We start from the raw sequence: 25,161 nt of genomic DNA on the forward strand, positions 1-25,161 counted from the left end.
TGAATTTTAAGAGACCTCTCGTCTAAAAGTTTAAGATGTTACATAGAGAAATTTTCTGATACCATACATGTTAAATTATGTGACAATCTAATCGGAAACATATCAAACACCTCGCATTTTGATGTGCAAGAAGTTGTCAATGCGCGTAATAATATTTGTCTTATGAATTTCAGGAAATCATACCAGTGTATTGGAAGTTTTCACCCTCAATGTTATCTATGAGGGAAGCAACTCGAGCTTGTCGTGCTCTTGCTTTGTTTCAGGTCAGTAATATACCATCAAAATAGTGTGTAATAATTTATACTATTGAAGTAGCAAAAAAATCAGAAAGATTGAGAAATAGAACCATCTGATTTCATTGGTTCTCAATAGCCACGAGATTATGTTGTAATGTTTTAGTCCGTGGAATCACTAGAAATCTGTTGTTTATAAAAATCAAAGTGAAATGCATTAGAGATACACTTCAATTTTTGTAATTTGGTTTAGATGAACTATATCTGATAAGACCACCACATCAAAAATGATCTATAGTGGTAATAATTAACGGCAATAGCTCAATTGCCGCTAAATCTGTATTTTTAGTGGCAATTAGCGATAAGTGTGTGCACAACATGTAATTCTCAAAAACTAACATACTCGGTGAAGATTTTAAATTGTAAATGGTTTTTGATCAAGCTTCTTTTGATATGAGGTCGTCATGAAATGAAATTTTGACCTCTGTGTCAATATTCTTCAGGATACGCCAAACTACTCGTTAAAGTGAATCAAGTTTCTGTAAGAATTCTTTATATATACTGTTGTGTGAGAAACAGTTAACTCTTCTAGTAACTTATCTTTGCAGATAAAATACCACATTATTTCTATCCATTTCTCAAGTCTTGTAGAGATGAAAAGCCTTTGGAGTATGTGAGGATCACCGCCTTGGGTGTTCTTGGTGCCCTAACAAAGGTATCCGTCCATTTGAACAAATATACACACGTGTTCTCCATTTTTGGAAGTGCTACTTCATGATTCTGATATTTTGCTTGCTGGTGCAGTTTGATGATCCATATGGATCTCATGCCCTTCATTTCTTCTTGGAATCGGAAGTGGTTCCTTTGTGCCTGGCGTGCATGGATTTATGTGATGAAATATTGCGGAAGGTTAGCCTTCTTATTTTAGGTCCATTCTGTTTTATAAAATAGTGTTTCTGAATAACTTCACCGGTTTGTGGTGATATTCTGTTTCTTGGATCTCATATGAAATGAATGTTGTACCTCCACAGGTTGCAACTCTCATAGTTATGAAAGTTCTGATGCAAGAGAGGGGAATGAGCTATTGTTGTGCTACGCCTGAATGCTTCTTCTCGATACTACAGGTGTTGAGACGAGTGGTGGAGAAACTTTCTCCAAAACCTTGTTTGCTGCATCTAGTATATGTGATACTGTGTTATCTATGTCTTTCAAAAATATTAAGGTTCATCGGGTAAACATTCTCGTCCCTGCTGCTCAAGTTTCATGATTGCGATTTCTCTGTACGTATCAACTATATCTCTCTGGATTTATTGTTTGATCAACCTTCACAATGCAGACCATGTGATGCATTCGTAAGACAAATTTCTCCTCAGCTATTTGACAACACCTTTAGGCGCACTCTTCTTGTGAGTTTCATCTGCTCTCCTTTACTGTTACAAAAACTAGTCTTGTTACTTTAGTGTTACAAAAAGTTAGTTACAAAAAAAAAAATTGTGACTTTAGTGTTGCAATGAGTAAGTTTAGCAACCATTCATAAAATTAACCCGTATTGTTTTTACATATCATTTCTATATCAGAATACCTTAAATTTGTATCATCTATATATATAGGTCTTTTCAACTACTACTACAGCTTCATGTGTATAATTGTAAACTTTTGTATGTCTTTGCAGCATGACCACGAAACTTCGTGGATGCTGCAGGTGCTACATCTCAATATTTATGGATGTCTATATTTTCCGCCAATTGAAGATAGAAAAACGATTGCAAAGAAGGCTGATCAAGTTATGCATCAAGTTCAAAGGGTCAGGGAAAGGGAAAGAAGTGAACTTGTTCTGTAGGAAAAGACAGCAAATAATGACCTCAGTAGAGGGAAGAATGTTTTAAGTTAACTGTTAAAAGCTAGATATATAATAGTATATTTATCTAGTAAAAGTTTAATCTCAAATTAAGAGGTAAAATTAGTACATTCTTTATCTAGTAAAACCTCTATGTTCAGCTGAAATGAATTTATCTGTTGTTACTGAAAATTTAGCATTTTCCTGTATTGCAACTTTGTCAATGTCTTCTTTCAGTGCATATATATACTTTACTTGAGCCGAGGGTCTATTGGAAACAACCTGTCTACACCAGTGACTTTGCCTTTGCTGTTATCAACAACATGAATAGTCTCAACTTCAGCTTCCTCCGGGGTTTTTGAAGAAGAAGGTGGCCTGAGAATGGATCTCGAAGGACACGAAGTAGAGGGACCAGACCAGGATGACCTTTGATAAGAGGAAGATCTCCTAATAGAGTTGTCAAGGAATTTGAGTTCAATAGACCCATCGGGAAACTGAACGACTCTTTCAATCTGAGATCTTTCAGAATGAGACGAAAAAGGCTGGGTTATGGCATCAAAACGCCAATCATTACTAGAGAGTATATCTTTCCATCTGAGAAGACGGGGAACAAAGATAGTACTACGTTCATGGTAGCATAGTTACACCTTTCTGGCTCTCATTACGAGCCTTTGGTGCAAGAGTGGTTTACATAAGCCTATAGTATACTTGGTAGATAATCGCTATCTCACAAGTGTTGGCTTTACTGTTTAAATTCTTGGTTTTGACATTGTGTGTCAAGGAATCCATGTGTAATGACCCTCATGGTCATTTCTGTGTCTTGCCTTCTGTGTGTCGTTTAGAGCGTTTCTATAGCGACCCCAAGTCATTTATGACTTGCTGGGACTGACAGTTCAGTCACCTGGTCGTTCGTTTGGTCTTGGTGCGAGTTTTTGTGTTTTGGAGCTTCTGAACCTTGAACGATCATTTTCGATCAAAATTTCAAGAAGATGATATCGGAATCCAATTCTGATGATTCCATCAACTCCGGAAGGGTCATTTTAGGCTAGTAGCATGGTCGACATGACTCCCGAGGTTTTCAGTGTGAGTCGGTGCGATTAGGCGTTTTAACTTTAAGTTTAAGCCTAAGTTTGACTTTGGTCAACATTATGAGTAAACGCGCTCAGATGAGAATTCAGTCAGCGTGGTTAGCTCCGGAATGTCAAGTTTGGTCTAGATTGACCCTTCTTTTGTGTCTGGAGGTTTTCGATATCTTTCCGAGCCCTTTTGTGGGTTTTGACTTAAAATGGCTTTTGAAAGTGGGACCCACTTTTTATCGAAATGACCTCTGATGGAAATTTTGACTGCGCCGTTGAGTCTGGAATGTCGAATTTGGTATGGTTGCATATCTCGTTTGCGTGCACGGGGTTCCGAACGAGTTCGGAGCACCCCGTTGGAGTTTTTAGTTTTTGGGAAATTGCAGATTTTCTGCAATAAATGCAGAAAAACCAGCAAAAATTCCAAAACTTCAAACCCTCATAACTCTCTCATCTCTCAACCGATTTGGGTGATTCAAAAGGCAAAGTTGTGAGATTTTTCGAGGACAACGCGTTGGTGATCTCAGATAGTGATTTGGAGTCCCCGTTTGAGGTAATTTTCGTAAAATACCTGCTGCCTCACCCCTTTTTGTGAGCTTGATTTTGGGAATTTTTGAGACTTGTTTTCTTAGCCATTTTAGATCCGATTTTGGTGATTTTTGAGTCTATCTTGAGTGGTTTTTCGAGGAGAACATTGTGGTGTTGTCAGATTTTACTGTAGACCGCTCGTTTTTGGTAAATTCACTGTTGTCCCATTTCTAATTTTTGAGAAAATTTGAATTTTAGTTGCATGTTGATAGTGTGTTGTTTCCGAGCCCCGAATTGTGTCCCATTTTGGGACATGAGCTGGGAAAACTGGTTAGGACCCACTTTTGGGCTTAATTTCGGAATTTCCTGCGCGGGTCCCACTTTCCCCATTTTGACTCCAAAATTGACCCGTCTCCGTTTGTTGTGATTTTAGTGTCTAAACGATCGTATTAACGTTGTTACTCTATTTTTGATAGCGGGGCAGCGTTTCGAGACCGTTCGGAAAGGGAAAGCTCCGAAGGAGTGATTTTGAAGCGCGTGTGATCGGCCTACAGGTAGGCTACGGTTTCCCTCTCTTAGATTGAGCTCGAGAATGTGAATGCATGTTGATTAGTTGGGATTTTGGTTGGGTAGTTATTGAATCCTACATAGGTGTTAAGAAATCATGTTTTCGGCCTATTTCGGGAATTATCGGGTAACTGTGAGCATGCTTTGTGTTATTAACGGACCCTCCTCGCTATGTGGAGTGCTTGCATGCTTAATTATTGTTTATTTGAAGAATGTTGGGCCTTAGTTTAGATTTGACTAGGGCTTGCCTCAGAAATACATTATTCGGATCCAATAGGCCTTAGTTTTGCCCTGATGTCGCTCGGCCGACTTAGATCCCTGTAGACTGGTATAGCAGACTTGAGTCTGATAGTTTGGGTCTTAGTTAGGCGATACTCTTTCTCCGACTATAGTTATCCTTATTTTCCCCGATGTTACGGCTTCACGAGTTACATCGGCGACACTAGTTCTACTTCACGGTTTGAATTTGATTTTCGATTTGGTTCCAAGGACTTACATTGATTGGCTAAGTATGGACGGCGTTCCACGGACATTTATGAGTGTGGATCAATTAGGACTTTTTCAGCAGCTACATTGGCACCTTTATAGAGCATCCGGTTTAAGTTCCGGCCTCTATCGCCCAGATACTTATATAGAGCATCCGGTTTAAGGTCCGACCTCTATTTCCCAGATACTTATATAGAGCATCCGGTTAGAGTTCCGGCCTCATATACTTGATATTTGTGATTGATTACTTGGGTACTTCTGGTGAGCATCCGGTTAGAGGTCCGGCCTCCGTACTGTCAGATTTTACTAATTAGGGTTGAGGTTCTGATTCGTGTTCTTCGTTTTTGGGTTCTTTTATGCAATTCTCTTTAGTTATAGTTATTTTGTGTACTCGTCGGGCTTATGGGAGTCCGTTCGGGTTTTTATTTAACTTGCGCATGTGTGTACCTTCTGGGCTTATGGGGGCCCAGTTAGGTGTAGTTAGCTTATAGATTACTTTAGTTAGTTCTTTGTACACTCGTGTGCATTCCCTTGTTAGTTAGATTTTAGTTCTTGACTTCGCTTTGTGTTATTCCTTCTTTTCATATTGCCTTTACTTTTCAAGTTCAGTCGGCCTATGATGCCTACTGGGTACCGGTTATTTTGGTACTCATGCTATGCTCTGCATCTATTTCGTGATGCAGGTCCGGGCACTAGTAGCCAGCGTTGATCGAGCTTGGAGCAGACTGATCCGGAGACGGGAGTGAGCACACGACGTTTTGTACTATTTCAGGCTCCATCTGTATATATATAGACTTGTCTTTTACCTTTCGAGACAGTCCAGTCTCTGTTGTCCACTTTTGGGACTTGTACTCATTTTGTTAGTAGCTATGTACTAGTGACTTCCAGGTTCTGGGAGGGATCTTTATTTGTATATATGTTTTTGGTTTGCTTCCGCCTATTTATATTGTTATTTGCCTACTCTTGTTTAGTTTCTACCCTCAGACCCATTACTTGTTGTTCCGGGTTACGGGGTGGCTTACCTACTGGTGGGTTATAGTAGGTGCATCATGACTTGAGAAATCAGGTCGTGACACATGACATTAGGATCATTAATGTCCACTGAAAAATTGGGATAACAATTGAAGTAAACCGGGCCATCTGCAAGGTTACTCTGGAGGACTTCTAACAACGAATCATCAAAATTAAGAAATATGTCATCTCAAAGGAGGACACAAACAGGAATATCAAGACCCTTACAGAAAAGGGGCTTGACAGTCACTTGCACTAAACCATTATGCAAATAATTAAAATCAGATCTATAATGATTAATATCGCTATCCTTAAGCAGACGAATAATTTCTAAGGAATTATTAATAGCAATAGTAGACTCACAGGTCTTAATATTATGACGAGTAATAAAACTAAAGTTACCTAAATGGTAAATCTTTTTGAAAGGTTCTTCTGGTATATTCCAGTTTTGTAAATCATTTTCTAATTTAGCAATCTTAGTTGCTTGAGAAGATAAATTAATACTATTTAAAATATGTTGATTGTTTTCCATAAAATTTTAGAAAATACTATCTAATGGACTTACAGTACAAAATTAATTCAACAAGTAAATTTACAATAAAACAATAAGCATGTAAGCATATACGGAGTATTAAAACGCATATCAAAGATCCAAATAATGTCTCTAAAGGAGGGTCTGTTGGTTTTACAATTGTTCTTTTTCCTAGAGCTATCTTGGCTACAGGATCACCATTAACAGGTCTAAACGTCCACCTAGCTTCAGCGACCTTACAATCGGGCTAGCCAATGTATGCACCGGGTATTATTCGGTTACCTCACACACTTAGGAAAAGAAAGAACACCTCAACACCAAGTATAGAAACAGTATATAGAAACATGATAAATGAAATAATAATCGTATATATACTGACATCTTAAAGATATATAAATTATAAAATACTTCTTAAATAATTTTGCCATGCCTTAGGCAGTTTATATACTTAGTTGCTCATACTAAGTATGTATACTGCCAACGTGGCTCTAATACCAATAGAAAGGATCGTAGGTTTTATAATAAAGAAATTATAAAAGCAAGGGGAAAGTAAAAGAGATGACTTAAAAAAACTTAGTTTATTCCATATGCATAACTTGAGAGAGTTGTTTACAAGAAGGGTTTCAGAAATATATGAGAAATTTCCCGATGCCTTTGAATGTTCTAAGTCTCGCCTTATATAGAAGAGGAAGTAAATGTCTTTATATTTTAGGCGTACAAGTGTAAGGCTAGGATTTTGCCGTCACTAAGTGGGGGGTCCTACTTCTTTTATAAAGTAGAGATAATGGAAATAAAACACATGGGTCTGCTTCTTTTATTAAAGCAAATTAGTGGGAATCTCTTTTTGATAGTGGAGATTAGGGGTGTACATGGCCGGGTTGGTTCGGGTTTTTCAAATATCAAACCAAACCATTTGTGTCGAATTTTTAATTTATAAACCAAACCAAACTAATAAAACTCGGGTTTTTCAACCTCGGGTTTTTCCGGTAAAGTATTCATACAAACATATAATTTACTAGTACTTCAAATATTTCTTTAGTCCTACCAAAATATAACTATATAAGATGTCTTAAAAATATAACACAATATGATATGATTAATGACAATAAAATATCCAACAAAAATAATAATAATGAAATCGCGTAAAACAAATATTGCAAATTAACAAGTCATAATGAAAATGATCATAATTTAAAAGTACTAAATCATGCTAAAATTAAGTTTAATAAGTATTAGTTACATGACTAAATATTAAAGGAAATTAAAATTAGATTATGTATTTTAATCGTCTAAACCAATGTAAAACTAAAGAACAAATATTCAATATTATTGTCATTCTTAGTGCTGAATTGATTTTCTTTTTGCATTAATATTAATTTGATTTTGATTTAAGCTTTATTATAATTACCAACATCTGTGGACTATATTTTTTATTGGCCCATTCATAATTCTAAGTTTCAAACTTGAAATAATATATTAAAGATAAAAACTATGAAAAAGTATAAGAAATATTTAAAAATTATATCAAAGTAAATATTCTTATGTATAAAATAAAATTTTAAAATTTATATATATAATGTCGGGTTGGTTTTTTTTAGTTAAAACCAAACCAACCCAAATATAGTCGGGTTTTTTTTTCAAAACCAAACCAAATCAAATCAAACCACTAGTCGGGTTTTTTTCGGGTTGACTCGATTTGCGGTTTGGTACGGTTTTCGGTTCGGTTTTGTACATACCATTCGTAGAACCATCTTGGGATAATAGTTTTGGTGATGTTCGGACTGTATTTGATAAACCAAGTGTGTCTTGGCCTTAAGTATAAGAAATTCATCCATGCTGACTTGTAGTCATACCAATTGTAAGTTTGCGGCTTGTGCGTTACCGACAATGCAATAGGTGTGTGTAAATGGTCTGCAAACCATTCGAATGGATCCAAGATCATTTTCATAGTGAACCTGGAATACTTGATAATGGCAGGGTTATTTTCATCCCTGAAATGTTCTATTTCTATCGAGTCTGTATCAATAAGAACAGCCTCGTAGAGATCTATGTATACATCATCTTCCCCAAACTCCACTTGTGGAATTTCACTAGATACGTTGTTGTATGTTGCATACATTCTAAGCTTAATTAGAAAATACTCGTACTGTTATACCTGACAAATGTTCATAGTTTCCTGTGTTCGCCTGTGCATATGTACTACAAAAGACAAAATTAGAAAAATCTCGTACTGTTAAGTTTGGAATGTTAATATAGCTTATATGTAGTGGGAGCACAAGAAACCACCATAGAAAGTTAAGGGGTTTTGGCTTTGTTTCTTCTTTTCCTGGAAAACAAATGAGCATGTGATTTAGTTTTGGAAAATTGATCTTTGAGGTTCTTTTTTCTAAAAATGAACACTAAATGTGTTGAGTACGATGGATTTTCTCATGTTTGGTCGGTAAAAAAAAAAGTCAGTTTTTAGAGTAAACCCAACGGCCAAAAACTTGTGTTTTGCTTGATTTTACTGCTAATCTATCTTCCCTACTTCTTCTCTTCCTTATATTCACCCATGTAATTTATCAACATGTCAAGGTATTCACAATTTAGTCAGTAAGTATAATATATTAAGTCGCGATGAATTCTCAATCGTTTCTGCATTTTCACTTGATACATGAGTTTCCAAGCGTGCATCAACAATGAAATCTCTATAAGAAACAGAATCCAATCTTTACAAAGACGTTCAAAATATTTTTTTGTTAGAACATAATCTGCTTTTTATATATCTTTCCTAGACGTATTTGAGAATACCATATCAAACCAGAAAGCATACTCAAGGGATGTGTGGAAGTTCATGTCTACCTCTCCAAAGAAAACAAAAAAAAAAATTAAAAAAAAAACAAGCTCTTCTACTTCTTCAGTTACAACAAAATATCCGGAGATAAATGTGTCACTCCTTTGCACCCATTCAAGAAATTTAAGATAATGAGCTACAAAAACAATCATATTCTCTTATAATAAAATACATGAACAGGTACAACTTGATTACATGAATCTTGAAGTCAAACCACATGAGCAAAGCGATGTATTATCAATCCTTGGGAGAAGAAATGTTGGATTTTGAGGGAACGGATAGATTGGTCTCGAGCATAAAAGAAAGATCATGCATCTGTAACATTATACTTTCTATATTCACATCATTCTTCGATGGATTTGATTCAGCATGAATGGCTGTATTCTCTGAAGCATGTCCAGCATCGTCACCAACCTTGCTTGGGGTATCAACGGCACTAAAAGATGTCAAATGAAATATAAGAAATTGTTCATTGAACTCGAGTGTAGGAAGTTAACAGTTAAATAGTAGTAACAAGGAAAACAAGAATTCAATCATGGTTTAACAAGGTAAAACTCTCAAAGGTCAGATGTATCATTATTTTGCCAACTTGTTAAAAAAAACCTTGTCCATCTATTTCTGGATCTCTTTCTTCTACTGCTTTGTCTCAGGTAGTGTACTTCCCAGCGTCCCTAAGTTATACTCCCCTGAAGAACAATAATCTCAAATTTCACCTTGGATACTCTAGCCACATCCCAAGGTTACACTATCTCAAGAACAGACAGACTTAACCAGCAAACTAACAAAAACCAACCGTCCTGGACAGAGATCAAATCTATTCTAACAGGCCTTTTTTACCTTTTGACAAGCTAGAAATGCCTAACTTTTTTTTTTTTGGGGGGGGGGAGGGGGCTATAGAAAACAGACTCTCTACCCCCTCCCCCCCACAAGCACACACAAAGGTAGGGCAAGGTCTGCATACAGCCCACCCACCCTCCCCAACCCCACTTGCAGAACTATACTGGGTATGTTGTTGGGGAAAGAGCAGGGGGTGGTTGGATTTGAACCATCGTTGCTATTGTTGTGAGTTTACTTTTCTGGGACAAGGAAACACATCATCCTCAGCCTGAGAAGACAATAATTTCCTTCCCCTGCTCCAAAAGAGCCCATGTAATCTTACTTCTCCAGGCTCTTCCCTTTCAATCTCTAAGCCATTACAAAATTTAAAAACTCTTTCGTGAACATGTCTGTATCTTTTTTCCCATGCTTTGAAATTCTTGTTTTCAGGTGAGGGGGGCACTGGGTAGGTCAAAGGGGAAGAGGAGTCTAGTGAGAATCAGACCTTGCACCTCAAGGATGTAGACAGTTACCACTCAACATCCAGTTCCTACTTCTTCAGACTCAAATTTGCACTAAAGTTGAACCATAAAACTTCTAAGCTATCTTAAGCATAGTATATGCTTAGCTCCAAGGAACTTTTAGTGGATACTGCAGTATCTTTTTCCTACATTATTTTCTTAAATTGCTCCTTCCATAGTTATATTCTGTGATTCTTACAATATTTCTGACTTAATTCGTCATGTTTTACTTTCAGAGCCATGGTTGAAGCCTGTGGTCTTCCAGATTCTTTCTTTTCTATTGCTTTTTCTTACACTCGTATTCTGTGATTTTAATATGTTCAGAATTCAGATCTAATTCCTTTATTTCTACTTTAATTCTATTTTTGGTTCCAGGAAGGGGAGAGCAAGGGTGAAAGAGAGAAATTAACTTAATTCTTTCCCCAAGGTAAGATTCTGATAATTTACTTCCAATCATTTTGTATAGAAGGAAGTAAATCCAAAATATTTCTACTTCCTTTCCAAATGGGAAAAGCTTATGTGGAGGGATATTCTGACCCCTTTAAATTTACTTCACCTCCTTTACTCTAAACAAGGGAACTCAACCTAATCCCACATTTCCTTGCAATCCTCTAGCTCCTTCTCTTTTCACCCCAACCACAGTATAAGAGCCATAATTGATGCCTATGTTCTTCAGAATCTCCACAAAGAAAAATCAGTCAATATTGAGGCCATATAATGAAATAATAAAAACATGTGCACACCTGAATATGGTAGGAACTTCCAAAATATCTCCATTTCCTTCCGCAGAAACACCTTCTTTGCCAGGTGCACCTGAAAAGGGATCTGACTGCGAAAAACTTCCAAAATCCATATCTTCAAGATTTGAACTAAAATTTGTTAGTTCTGCGTTATTGTTATTGTCATTGTTGCTTTGCACCAGCATATTCTCAAATGGATCTTTGCTGGGTGCAGAGGTGGCAAAAGTATTCCACTCATCAAAAGAATCATGATCTCCATTTGTTGTATCAAGTTTAGGTGCAGGTACATTCTCAAATGGATCTTTGGTGGGTGCAGAGGAGGTAAGAGTATTCCACTCATCAAAAGAGTCATGATCTCCATTTGTTGTATCGTGTTTAGGCGCAGGTGCATTATGAGTCTGCCATGTGTCATCTTGAAACCAATCAATGCTAGTTGAGGGATCGTTTGAACTATTTTGTAATTCAGCATCCTTGGGTCTGGAAATTGGAAGAATTTCCCCAGCTTTCTGTGATGCTTCCAGATTTGCACTATCCCATAGGTCAACTGCTGGCCAGTCATTAGCTGCAGGAGAAACTGCTACAACATCCTTCAGTTTCCCTTCTGTTGGGCCTTCTGTGGTTCCAAAAACTGTGTCTAACTGAGCAGAAAGATCAATATCTGAGCCAACAAAAGCATCAGTTGATTTGGAACCTTCATGCTGGTTTCCAGAACTAACTGTGGAACTCGTATAGGTGTCAAACGCTGCAAAGGCATGCTGACCTCCAGAACCAACTGCAGAACTTATAGGAGAGCTAGATTCGTTGGACACATTCTGCTCTCCTGAACCAGCAGCTTGAAAATCTGCTTGCCATCCAGAAAAGTCATCACTTGTTTGGACAGTAGACGAGGTCACAGCTGGTTCAGCGGATCTGAGATTCTCAAACAAACTAAGATCCTCGTGGCTTCCAACTGTTTTATTTGCTGCAGACCCAATATTATCGCTTATGACTGTCTGTTCTTTGTGCGCAATGGATATGTTCTCCCTCTTTGGAAAAGAAAGAAAGTTATCCAGGTCAAATCCAGTCGGATCGTAAGAGCTTTTGCTTAGCTCTAGCTTCTTGGTCATGATAGTGTTGTCTGTCTCCAGCTCAGTTGGCCATCTTATTTTCAGATCAAGGAAATCAGATAAAAGAACTTCATCATGAGGTGAACTCGGCCCCTTGTTTACCTGATTCTTTTCAGTAGCTGCTCCAACCTTCTCCTGGAAACCAAATGGGACAAGTTCTTAACACATACTCCTAATTCAACAAGTTAACAAAATTCTATCAGAAATACTAGGAGGCATAAGAAAAAAAATATTGAAGGAAGATTTAGTGAGCAACAGAGACTGATATACACTCAATGGTTAGTGGATTCGAGTACTATTCAATCCACTAAGTCTTTTTTATATATACCTCGACCCGTATCTGCACCTATATAGCTACAGAAAGATATATCGAGCCATAGGACTGAAGCATAAATCATAGAAATGACCAAAAAACACAAAGAAGCCCAGTCTTGGATTATCCGGCCTTTATAATGGAAGCAAGCAAGACATCAAGATAGAGCAATGAGCAAAATCGTGATTTGAGATAGAGGAAGAGAAACCCAATATAATCTAGGAAGGTGGATTCGGAGCACCACTGCACTTACTAATTCCTCGCCATGGATTAGAATTAGTGTAAACATACCAGTTTCTAAAAAGATTTTTAAAAAAAAATATCTCATCTTGCATTATCATTCTCCCGTAACTGGTAGGAATACCCATACCCATATAAAACTCAGGGGTGTGTCCTAGTGATCAATAAAGTGGGTTGAGCACCATAAGGTCTCAGGTTCAAATCCTAGCATAGACAAAACACCAGGTGATTTCTTCTCATTGTCCTAGCCTTGGTAGACAGAGTTACATGGTAATTGTTGGTGGTGGGAGGTGGCAGGTATCCATTGGTAACTGTTGGTGGTGGCAGGTGGCAGGTATCCAATGGAATCAGTGGAGGTGCTCGCAAGCTGGTGGTATAAAAAAATTACCCATATAAAGCAATAAGCAGAAGGGACACCCCATACGATCCACCAAGGATACTAAGTTAGTAGATTTGAAGAACAGCAGCTTTCACTAATCGCAGGTCACATAACTCCTTCTGCAATAGTGATCTATCTCGTCAATCCCCTGTCTTTGCCTAGCAAGATATGTCTAGTTCTCCCTCCACTTGCCTGTCTCAGTAGGAATTGGAATAATCTCTGATTTCAAAGAAAAAGCTGAGGCGAGAGCTATACCTTCTGGAACCGGAGCAATAAGTGCTATAAAGTAAGGAGATGCCCAGGAACGATCCCTAAAACAAAGACTCGGAATGCTCCACAACTAAGTATACCCATTCAGACTCGCTTTTGTTCAATTATAAAAAAAACTCACAATAGGTTTGAATACAGTATAAATACAATATATTTTCAAAATAAAATTCAAATCCTAATCTGCAAAACATAATAGAAAAGATCTAATCTTGCATTATCAATACTCCATAACAGGAAGCAACCAACACTATCTCATAGAGAAATAAGCAAACTGAGTGTGTTTCAGGTAGAGAGACCCAACATACCGATCCATCAAGGCGAAGAGCTCGTAGAAACCATTGATAGCCCACAGTGGACTTAAATGAAATAGGGTCCGGAGCAACGTCAGGGTTTTGGTGCAATTTGTGGCCACAATATATGCAAATCAAGGACTGGAGCCCTCTGAGAAGCCTACCTTGGCAGTGTTTACAGCGGAGATAGGGTGGAGAAGGATCGAAGGCGGCAACGGTGGCGGAAAGAGAAGGCATAGCCGGAAGTGATGAGTCATCAGGGAGGTAGTCGGGTAGACCCGCTTCGGTTCGGGTCAAGATCTTGGCTTGTTGGATCAGATCACTTGGGAGCTCGAACGCCATTGTCGAGCAAATTGAACAGAGTGTTGTGTTTAGTCAGGGATTATTTTTCTTTTCTTCACTTAAATCTACTGTCCGTTCCCAGATACTCTTTTTTTTATTTTCTTTTGAGTTAATTGTTGAAAACATTTTCAATACCATCTAAATTCTGAACCGTGGAAGAATTTATTTTTTGTATCATATATAAATTGTTCTTAAATTTTGTGTTTGTTACGACATCTTCATTTTACACATAATAAATTTGAAAAAATATTTCCTCACCAAATTATCAATTTTTTGTGAGTATACATGTTCTCTTTATTTATCTAAAGTATTGAGTTAGCGACATATTGTTCACACCTGAATAAGCATCAGAATTGAGGTATATTTAATTTTAATATAAAGAAAGTGATAATTTACTCTAGTTTAAATGGACAAATGAAATAATATATAGCTAAGATACGACACTGGCAAAAAATAATAGTTTATGTATGTTTTGAACCATTTTAACTCTTTTATTCTTGTGCTTGGCACATTATTCTTTCCGTATCCATTTTGGATATCTGCCTTCATTCTCGTTAACAGCTTTTTTGTGTGTGAAATTACATCACATCTGCAGCCTCACAAACAATCTTTTTTTTTTCCACCCGGTGTCCGGGCGCTCCCTCAACAAAAGGGACTCTGTACTCAAAGGGACTCAAACCCGAGACCTCTGATTAAAGATGAAGGAATACTTTTCACTCCCCACAAGCATTTTATCACCATACTGAGAATTACAAAGCAGAAAAGACAAAGGAAGAACAAGTGTCCTATGGATTCAGGAGCTTCAAAACATAAAGGACAGTGCAGTGTTTTTTGTGATTCCTCATTTGACAAACCTATCTCTAGTATACAATCTTCCCATAGCTGTTACTTTATTAAATACAAAAAGTCACTTGGGAGCATCATAACATATTGTTGAATCCGAAGGCAAAAGGGCCACTTTTTTAAGCTAAAATGTCAAAACGGACAATCAATTCGTAGAAAAACCAAAAGATTAGTTGACAATTAGCCAACCACTGAAATGATTCAACTACCTTTCAGTTGCTAACCTCCAAACATATTATCTTACATTTCCGCCTGCATCTTATCTCCATTTTGCTTATGACAACCACTTGAATTAGAACAAAAATCTTATTCCAGCTTCCTCTGATAATACAGTACTGCATATGCTGCAACCATACTTGGTGTACAATCAGAAAACGGAACACTCATCTCCACCCGGGTTGAGCAACCAAAGCTAATCTCTGGAGGCCTTAGCAGCTTAATAACCTTTTCCGCAGCAATAATTTGTTTTTCTCGAAGGTTGTCATCAAGTATTAAATCCCTGCAATTTCAAGATTCCCGAGTGATACTGTAAGTCATTTTAAAGATTTATAGCATGTACTTTCACACACATAGGCACACAATTGTAACCCTCTAATTTTCATCTTTAAAAACCTTTTGTTCCATCTTTGATTGGTTTCATCTGCATTTTCTAACAACGAAAATAACAAACTGCAATGTGGAAGAAAGTATAATCTCCTGCCTCATGGTCAGCTCATCCATTTCTTTAGTATATATTCTTTTGATGAAAACATGCACCAAGAAGGCGCAGCAGGTGTGCAGTACAAAAGCTCAGTTCCTTATAAATGCAGGGAGCTGAGAAAGGTTAGCATGGACTCCATGTCATATACAGACAAAAGATTACACCAGAACTCCCAAAAATACAATGACTTTAACTTATACTTCAGTCTGTGTATAGGTATAACTTTTCCTTCAATACTCTCTCTTAATTCTGCCCCTTCTTTTCCATATTAGTATTATTATTGTTACTCTCTTATTATCTTTTTCTTCGATTTTATTGTTAACTGACAACTGTTGTTTCCTTTGCTTCGGTTATCGTATTATTTTGATGTTGTTACTGTTCTTTTCTCCATTATTTCCAACGTGGCTTCTTCACTACAGTATTTCCTTTTCACACATGCTTTGAAATGCTTAACTTGAGCCAAGGGTAATAACGGAAGCGTCTCTCTACCTTCACAAGATAGGGGTTAGGTCTCATACACACCACCCTACTCGGAATCCACTTATGGGATAATACTGGATATGTGGTTGTTGTAATAGTACCCAAAAAAAAGTGTAAGCAGCTTATGCATTTCATTGGAAGATATTGTCCAAGACAGTCATTTTATACATCACCGAAGTTTACCTAAATTGCTCCAGATAGAGTGAGAAACCAAAAGGGATAATGGTCATTTAGAGGAAGCTTACTTGAGCAATGATGCCAATTTCGAAGGTGTGCATTCCTGGAATAGAGCTTCAGGAATTACGGCTGAATCCAATAGAATATTAGGAAGAGAGATGTATGGTATAATAGCTTTGTAACGTATGAACCATTCTGTCAGGAGATGGGCTCGATATGCAACAACACATGGCAGTCGTGCAAGCTGCATCTCCATTGCAACTGTACCTGAAGTACATAGTGCTACACGGCTAGCCTGCATTATGCAGAAATGCAGTTCAAGTTACCAACTCCACCTTGAAACAATGCGTAACAAATTAACAATTTAGATATTCAACAACAACATACTTGGTGTAATCCCACAAGTGGGGTCTGGGGTGGGTAGGATGTATGCCAGCCTTACCCCTACCTTTGTGTGGTAGGTAGGTTGTTTCGATAGACCCTCAACTCAAAGGAGAAGTTATAGAAGTACAGATGCCAATGGCAGAAAGTGCGCAATCATAAAATGGACTCCACAATCCATACCCACAATTAAAGTAGTTAACCTATATAACTTTTTAACATTATCTTTATTCATACAGATGAACTACTCCCCTGCTTCAAATTATGTGCCATACTTTGACTCAGCACATAGTTTAGGAAAAATACTTTTGAATCTTGTGGCCTCAAATATGTCATACATTTGTGTGGCTATAAAAGTTCTTCGTTAATGACAAAATGAAAAAATTTCAAGTTAAATTGTTTTCTAGTATAGAAATGTGAAATCTTTTTTGGAACGGACTAATGGAGAAATTGTTTCACATAAAAAGGAACACTCATGAACCATAAAAGTAAAGGGAAAAGGACAGTCATATGAATGGATCCACGTATTATCTCCATAGTTGATTTAGTCATACACAGAAAATGTCACTTCTTTACTCATAAGATGATTTAACAGCAGAAAGATGTTCCTAGGCTTTATATGTCCTCCTAAATAATTACAAACAATGAACTGAAGTTTCAGTGTTTGGTATATGAAAAGAGAAAAGTATTGGTGGCGACAAAGTGTCAAGTAAATAATTCACGCACAATCCAAATACTAACAACTATATTTAGGAAAAGTCTTGTTGGTTAAACAAAGATTATCTAAAACCAGTCTTGGTGTAACCACTGACTATTGAAACATCCTACACCAGTTAAGAATCTAATCCACATTAGAACTCTTTGGATTACTAAAAGCAATGAAACAACTTAAGAAAGACAAGAAATTTATTTGTGAAAGATTCTACCAATTGAAAAAAGCTCATAAGCCAAGTGTCAAGTCTTTTTCACTTGATCTTGTTCTGGATTTTTATTAAGCTTCAATATGCCAAGAGCTTGATATATGCTACCTATCATCAAGGACAAAACTAGAATTGACAACATGGTTTCCAATTGACCAGCCTTTAGTAGCAAAGACTTGGTCATCATCCTTGGCTACTAGATTCCCCCATCAAGTGGCTGACTCTTCCCAACTCACAGTGACTATCAGCCTCTCAGCATTGCGAAGAACAATTCAATGCAAACAAGAATGAAAAGATGCTAGCATTCCATTACAAGGTGTAAGTAATTGAGGTTTGTACCTTATGAATACCACCAAGAGACTTGCCCCTTTTTCTAGTTACACCATATTTCAAAATTGAGTCATTTTGGTCACAGTATGTCTCAAAACAGTTGAGCTATTCTAGAATAGTGAACATTCAAACTTTTGCTGAGCCCCAAAAGCACAAAGCCAGAATAGAATGCATAACTCTAGTTCTAGCTACTTAACTAAAAACTGTATAGGTACAAGCTCAAGTGCTTACACTAAATGAATCGTATTTCATCTGGTGTGATCCTCCAGAAACCAATACAACAGATGATGGCCACTTACGAACAGCTTTACTGATGTAGTCTTCCACATGTTGATTAGGTGCCACATGAACTGCTGCTACCAAGTTCGGAAAAGAACCTTTTAATTGCTCCAAAGTTTTAGAGAATATGGGGAACATTCGAGTAACCTCCTGTAATCTACTTCCAGGAAGCAAGGAAATAACTGGGGATCCTTCAAATTAAACAAGAAAACATAATTAGACAGCTGACAAAGATAATCGAAACTGAGGGATTAGCACACATGACACAACCAACCAATGAGAAGGAAATCGATATCCATTTTTTTGGGTAAGACACTGGAAGGATAGAGATTTTAACATATGAGGAGTGAACACGGGGAGAAAATCTTGCATTATTAGATAAATGTCAAATTACAGCAAAAACATAGAAATATATTTTGTTCATAAAAATCAAAAGCTTTTCCCACATTAAACACCTTTGTACTTTCATCACGAAATAAAGTTACAGCAGAAGCTTTCTAGAAACAGTATCATACAATTTAACATACCCGATGATATTCCATAACCAGTTAGAAATGCTTCAGCATTTCCTTCAATTCTGTATCTTCTTTCAGTGGCATCCTTCCCCTAAAATTCAATATAAAACTACATTAATATTAAATGATCCTTCCGTCAATCAACTACATTAGATTATAATTCACTGTTTCGTGGTGGAATAAATTAGAAGTTGCTAATTGACAACAGAAAAATGCAATTTCTAAAGTTAAAATACCATACTCTGACCTGAAGACATTATGATGGAACCAATCTATCAGAACAATCATACAAAATTTCTAAGTGAATTGTTTCTTGATAGGAGTTTCTCTATTGTACCAGCAAAATCATACCTGAATTCTCAGTAGATTGTTTCTTGAAAAGAAAAAATATCTGCATGCCCAAAAGCTAAAAAGCCAGATTATAGTACTAGAACTTAGAAGGCATAATTTGAGTGGTGAAGGATGCACTACTACGTCATTAGTCATTATTACTGCTTGTCATGTACCAAACGTTAAATAGAACACATATCAAAATACTGATTTACCTGGCATTCCGGAATATCTTCAAGGGTGGGATGACCAACAAAGGTTGCTGCTACGCCATTTGATCTACAGACTTCTGCCTCAAATGGAAGAATGCATAATACATGATCCACAAAGTGAAGAAGTCCTTTAAGTCTTGCTTCACCGCCTTTCCAGGCCCAAAATGATGGTGATACATAATGGAAGTGCAGCGGGCTAACCATCCCCTGTTGAACACAAGCAGCTGCAAAATGTATTTCCTATATTCCTAATACCTTACTTTTCCCAGTACAAAGGTAAACTTGAAAATCTCTTTCGAACTCATAAAAGCTACAGAGCATTACCCCTCAGATGCTTTAGGAAACGGAAGGAAAATCCTTTAGCGTCTACAGTGAGTACGACATGAGGCTTAAAAGAAAGAGCAGCTTCTATAGTTTGCTTGAGCCTAACCTGACATTTTAAAATCCAAATAAGCTCCTTATTTCATGCATATATCAAACCATTCAGACAGCATAAATCTTTTCCTTCAAAATGTCACTTCAAGTAAATCACTTGGAAAAACTACAACTTGATTTTCTTTATGCAGATATTCATAAGTATCCGTACTCTAAATTGATTAAGATACGGCAGCAACTCCCAAATGCCCATTACTGCAATATCCTCCATCGGGAACAAAGGATTCAGCCCTTGCTTAGACATCATCTTCCTGGAAATATACACAGAAATAACAATGATAATTAAGGAGTTGACGACTTGACTTATGCATGAAGCATTATTGACTAGTGAAAAGCATAAGATACTTTCAAGTTTCAATTTTAACTTTAGCAAGCTGATATTAATCGTCAATAAGGGTGCGAGAAAGAATGAAAACATCTCAAGCCATAGTTATCGATTATGTGAACACTATAGTAGTTTAGAATCTTAAGAGACTACCTCAAATTTCCTATAGACTATGCGAACACTATAGTACTCATCCCTTTCAATTTGTTTGTATTATTTCCCTTTTTAGTCCATTTCAAAAAAATGCACCTTTACTTTACTGGCAACTCCTTAATTCTAACTTTTCACATGACATATTTAAGACTACGAGATTAAAAGACATTCTAGTACAAAATTCAAAAGTTTCTTTAATTTCTTAGAGTTTTTGTCTAAGTCAAAACGAGATAAACAAATTAAAACAGAGGAAAGGCATACAAAGTTGCCGAAAAAGAACTGTTCTTGGCAAACCAAAAAAGACAGAAAATATGATAAACAGAGAACTAAAAGAAAGTTAAACGTTACCCTCCAACACCAGCAAAACGAACAGGCAAAGGAGAAAGCTTTATTAGAGAACCCATTACACGGGACCCAATTGTATCACCAGAAACCTCCCCAGCAACAATGAAGACCCTAAGTTCACCATCTTTTGAAGCAAAATCAACTGCAGATTGACTTGAAACTGAGAATGTTTGTCTCATTTTCCGCATCAACTTCATGTTTACCCCCCAATTCACATTCCAAATTCTTCTAAAACCCATATCTTTGCAAACCTATCATCAAAATAATATACACAAAATCTTAGAAAAACCCTTAATTTGAAAAGTACTAAAGCAGTAAATGAAATGGAAATTTCATCAAATCACTGAACTTGATTCTTCTTTTTGCCTGGAAAATGGCAGAGACTGAACAGATTCACCAGCTCTCCATCTCTTCTTTCCCTTCTTCTGGAAAAGATTAGCAAAAAGACCAAATGACAATTTGGTTCAAAATCAAATTATTTTGATATTATAATTTTTATTCTATTTAAAATAAATTATTTTGTGATTGTAATAATGTATCTTTATTTAATCAATGGAAAAGAATCAAAATTACCCCTGAACTATGCGAAATAGATAACTTATATCCTTCGTTATATTTTAGGATAAAAAATATCCCCGTTGTTATCCTAAGAGATTATAAATACCCTCAAGAGTAAACACCCCAAATATTTAGTGACGTGGGACTAATCCCTCCACCTAAGCATTACCAACTAGGATTCACTACAAAAGAACTAGACCTTTAGCTGCGACATAAGTCGCCACAAATGCCCAAAATATCGCCACTAAAGATTTTAAATGATTTTTAACATTAAATTCTAATTTTGTGTCTTTTTCTTCATTGTTTTTAAAAAATCACAAATGATACTTATTGATCAAGGAGGAGTTTGAAGACACTATATGTTTTATTTTTATGATATATGTAAATGCATAAAATGTACTATCAGGGGCGGATGTACAGTGTGTCGAGGGGGTTCATCCGAACCCCCTCGATAAAAAAATTACATTGTATATATAAGATCGATTTTTCTGTTTATGTGTATATATTTAAAATTGAACCCTTTAAGCATATGTCAAAGGAGTAGCTCAATGGTAAACTGGGTTCAAGAAAGCACTTTTTGTGGGCTTGGTCGCAGGTTCGAATCCAGCGAGCATCAAACTTTTTTTTTCTAATTTAGAAGAGTTTTTGTTGGCTTAAATTTTAAGTGTTTTTATTAAAAATAAATAGAACAACGACGACATTTCATTAATGACTAAAATTTTATATTTTAAATCTTTAATTGAAAAGTCAACAAATAAAAAATCCTCTCTTTTTTAGGGATTTCAATATTCTATTTTTCCTCCTAGTCTTCTCTTTCAACTAGAATACTGCCTCTCGTTTTGCTGCTCGCCTGATGCCCGCTCTTGCTTGATGTCACTGCTCACTGTCGCTGGTGGTCCTCCGATCTCCGCGGATCATTTCATTCTATTCTCCATTCATGATTCGACCATTGATGACAACCTCTGTAAGTTCTTGTATTTTTTGTTTTAAAAAAAAAAAATTAGAATTCTATATGTGCAGTGTGCCAAAAAGAATTTTTGTGAGTTTTTGCTTTGATTTGTGTTTATTGTCAGTCTTTCTAATGTTAAATTTGTGCTTGCTCTCCATTTGCACTTTCAGGAGCCGGAGACAATTCTAAAGGAATTGAAGAACTTGTAGAATTTTTGAATGAGTTATGCTACTTTATTATCATTTTATAGATATGTACTTTAAATTTGTTTCTTATGATAAGTTGTAATAGTAAGAAATTATTTGAACTAAGGATTTTTTTGTCAACCCGTTTGTTATTCAATCCGTTCAAATATGATCCGACCCGATCCGTTTATTTATGAATATTATTAGTGTGATTAATTTTTTTTTGAACCCCCTCGATAGAATTTCTGGCTCCGCCACTGTGTACTATGATGCATTATGTAGTAGGAGATTTGAATCGAGAAGTAATTTTGATGATTTTCGTAATAATATTGGATGTTTTTAATATTGATAGTGCATGTTATTTATTTTTTAAAATTAGGTTGCAACCGAAAATTAATTATCATATTTTTTTGTTGAAAAAATATGTTATACTAGGGAATAATTGTTGTAGCCTTAGTCATCACTAAAAATCATTCATAATCTTTAGTGGCAATATTTTGGGATTTTGTGGCGACTTTTATCGCCGCTAAAGGTCTAATTCTTTTGTAGTGAATCTTATTTGGTAACACTTAGGTAGAGGATTTAGTCCCATGCGGCTTGCCACGTCACTAAAAATTTGGGTAGTTAACTTTTTAGGGTATTTGTAGTCTCTTGGGATAACGGCAGGGGTATTTTTGATCCCAAAATGTAATGGAGGGCATAAGTGATCTATGTCGCATAGTTCAGGGGTATTTTTGACTATTTTCTGTTTAATCAAATACAAAATAGATTTGCTTTAATATTTTACGGAAAGGGGTCATATTTGCCCTTATCCCTTCAGAAGGGTTATATTTGTCTTTGTTATACTTTTTTGCTATATTTATCTGTGTCATCTAACTTTAGCCACATATTTACCCTTGGACCGTTAAGTGTCTTATCATCATATGTGGCGCCCACGTGACACGCTTACATGGATATATATATTTTTCCCTTTAAATATTTTTTCTAATTTAATTATTATACCCCAATCCAATATTACCCACCCATTTAACTCATAAAACTCAACTCCTAATACTTATTTAGCTATGTATATTGTGATTTTGATATTCATATGCAATGTGTCCTTCTGCCCCTAATTGATGTTCTTCACATCACCATCATCATGAACTTAAGCTCATATTTTAATCCCCTTTCGATAATGATGCAGATGTTGTTTTCGTTTGAGACAATGCGATTCTTAATTGCTGGTTGAATTATTGTGCTAATTGTGATTTTGGCACACATCTCGAATGAGCCATTTTCAAATCTATTGGACAACAAATCGAAACTACCGATCAACAAATCAAGAGCAAATCGAGTAATAATTAGTCAAACAGAGGAGGAACCATTCAAGATACAAGAAATCAATCATGAAGATGAAGTATAAAAACAGAGGGATGACTAATGAAGAAATTAAAATGATACATTTTAGCCACTCCATGCTTTGGCACTCTCTGAAGTTCAACAAACAATTAAAATGATGGGCAGTCCCAGTTCTTTCTCTGTTAAAAGTTTGTGATTTTCTCCTAGAAAAGTCATAATCTATCTATATATAATTGGAGAAGAAAAACCGTCACATATCAGCGCCACAAATTTTCAGAATTTTAAATAATTAATAATTAATCATTATTTAACTATTATTTACTTATAAATATAAAATTTTAAATTAAAATAGGCACATGTCATCAACTTACACAAATACTGACAAGTGACAAATATTAGAATTTCTAAAAACATATTTAATTTTTATTTCAATATAATTTGTAAATTAGTTAAAATTTTATTTCAATACATTTATAAATTAGTTAAAATTTGATTTTTTTTAGTATACGACAACTTCAATATTTTTTAAAAGATACGTTTTTTTAAAAAAAAAAAGGGAAAAGGGTCTGATATACCCCTCAACTTTGCTATTTAGAGCTGATATGCCCCTCATTATGAAAGTGGCGCATATATACCCTTACCGTTATACAAACGGCTCACATATACCCCTACCGTTACAAAATGAGCTCACATATACCCTTCATTTAACGGAAGTGAAAAAATTAATTTTAAACTTATATTTTTGACTTATAATTTTTTTTTTAAATCATTTAGGGGTATATAGGATTCTTCTAGCAAAGTTCAAGGTATATTTCAATATTTTTCATACATAAATTATTTTTTGACTTCTTTGATTTTCATTATTTTAGTTTCTTATTTTTATTTTATTTTTTTCTTTCATTCCTTAGTGTAAAGAAAAAAATTTAAAACTATTTTTTTGTGGCTATATTATAATTTAAAACAATTTTTTTTTTGTCTATATTGTAATTTAATTTTTTTATTTGAAGAAAAAAAAATTGGTCATCTATAATAAGTTTTACAAGAATATTAGTGAAACATAAATAAATTTGACCATCGAAATAATAAATCTAAATTAGTCATTGAAACAAAAAAAAAGTCAAAAAAATATGTTTGAGGAAGATTAAATATACCCGTATGGGTTATAGTTTTTTTATTAAAAAAATAATAAAAAATGAAACTAAAATTATTATTTTTTCATTTCCGTTAGAGAGAAAGGGTATATGTGAGCCATTTGTATATAAGTAGGGGTATATATGAGCCACTTTCATAACGAGGGGTATATCAGCTCTAAATGACAAAGTTGAGGGGTATATTAGACCCTTTTCCCAAAAAAAAAAAACTACAGTTGTCCTTAAAAACTTTATATCTCTAAATTTTTCTAATTTTTTATTAAAAGAACAACAATTTTAAAAAGGAAATAAAAAACATACGTAAATTAACATTAATTTAAAACGGAAAAAACATTGCCTCTTTAATTAGATATCTAAATTTTACTAATCATCTTTATTAAAAGAATAGTATTGCTTTATATTTTTAAAAAACTAGAAAAATATTATCTTTCA

The 25,161-nt window shown here is 35.6% G+C and overlaps 3 protein-coding genes and 1 long non-coding RNA gene across 4 annotated transcripts; 2 read left to right on the plus strand and 2 right to left on the minus strand.

The window, feature by feature from the left end:
• The first annotated feature begins 218 nt into the window (after positions 1 to 218).
• On the plus strand, positions 219 to 2,073 carry LOC125877241 (uncharacterized). The gene is made up of 5 exons (XM_049558583.1): positions 219 to 267; positions 842 to 948; positions 1,038 to 1,142; positions 1,265 to 1,411; positions 1,906 to 2,073. The coding sequence occupies exons 1-5, from the start codon at positions 219 to 221 to the stop codon at positions 2,071 to 2,073; spliced, it is 576 nt and encodes a 191-aa protein (XP_049414540.1).
• Positions 2,074 to 3,595: 1,522 nt separating this feature from the next.
• LOC125877031 (uncharacterized) lies at positions 3,596 to 5,646 on the plus strand. The gene is made up of 3 exons (XR_007447567.1): positions 3,596 to 3,699; positions 4,151 to 4,228; positions 5,411 to 5,646. It is a non-coding gene; the product is annotated as an uncharacterized LOC125877031 (long non-coding RNA).
• Positions 5,647 to 9,093: 3,447 nt separating this feature from the next.
• Positions 9,094 to 14,251, minus strand: LOC125876561 (uncharacterized). The gene is made up of 3 exons (XM_049557770.1): positions 13,794 to 14,251; positions 11,184 to 12,421; positions 9,094 to 9,539 (listed from the first exon to the last, which is right to left on the minus strand). The coding sequence occupies exons 1-3, from the start codon at positions 14,118 to 14,120 to the stop codon at positions 9,341 to 9,343; spliced, it is 1,764 nt and encodes a 587-aa protein (XP_049413727.1). The 5' UTR covers positions 14,121 to 14,251; the 3' UTR covers positions 9,094 to 9,340.
• A 659-nt stretch (positions 14,252 to 14,910) lies between these two features.
• Positions 14,911 to 21,002, minus strand: LOC125876953 (probable lipid-A-disaccharide synthase, mitochondrial). Its single transcript, XM_049558246.1, has 9 exons — positions 20,895 to 21,002; positions 20,549 to 20,796; positions 19,874 to 19,973; positions 19,612 to 19,717; positions 19,291 to 19,511; positions 18,758 to 18,836; positions 18,183 to 18,421; positions 16,389 to 16,615; positions 14,911 to 15,462 (listed from the first exon to the last, which is right to left on the minus strand). Exons 2-9 carry the CDS (start codon positions 20,782 to 20,784, stop codon positions 15,270 to 15,272), a joined length of 1,401 nt encoding a protein of 466 aa, XP_049414203.1. The 5' UTR covers positions 20,785 to 20,796; positions 20,895 to 21,002; the 3' UTR covers positions 14,911 to 15,269.
• Positions 21,003 to 25,161: the final 4,159 nt, after the last annotated feature.

Source organism: Solanum stenotomum, chromosome 9 (genome assembly GCF_019186545.1).
Source record: "Solanum stenotomum isolate F172 chromosome 9, ASM1918654v1, whole genome shotgun sequence".
NCBI classification, from domain to species: Eukaryota; Viridiplantae; Streptophyta; class Magnoliopsida; order Solanales; family Solanaceae; genus Solanum; species Solanum stenotomum.

Coding starts and splice junctions, on each gene's coding strand:
- LOC125876953 (XM_049558246.1), bottom strand. CDS start 20,784: ATGGGTTTTAGAAGAATTTGGAATGTGAATTGGGGGGTAAACATGAAG. Junction 19,718..19,873: donor CGTATCTTAATCAATTTAGA/GTACGGATACTT, acceptor TTAAAATGTCAG/GTTAGGCTCAAGCAAACTAT. Junction 16,616..18,182: donor TGAAATACGATTCATTTAGT/GTAAGCACTTGA, acceptor TGCATAATGCAG/GCTAGCCGTGTAGCACTATG.
- LOC125877241 (XM_049558583.1), top strand. CDS start 219: ATGAGGGAAGCAACTCGAGCTTGTCGTGCTCTTGCTTTGTTTCAGGTC. Junction 268..841: donor TCTTGCTTTGTTTCAGGTCA/GTAATATACCAT, acceptor TTATCTTTGCAG/ATAAAATACCACATTATTTC. Junction 949..1,037: donor TTCTTGGTGCCCTAACAAAG/GTATCCGTCCAT, acceptor TTGCTGGTGCAG/TTTGATGATCCATATGGATC.
- LOC125876561 (XM_049557770.1), bottom strand. CDS start 14,120: ATGGCGTTCGAGCTCCCAAGTGATCTGATCCAACAAGCCAAGATCTTG. Junction 12,422..13,793: donor CTCTTCGCCTTGATGGATCG/GTATGTTGGGTC, acceptor TTTGGTTTCCAG/GAGAAGGTTGGAGCAGCTAC. Junction 9,540..11,183: donor GAAGTTCCTACCATATTCAG/GTGTGCACATGT, acceptor GACATCTTTTAG/TGCCGTTGATACCCCAAGCA.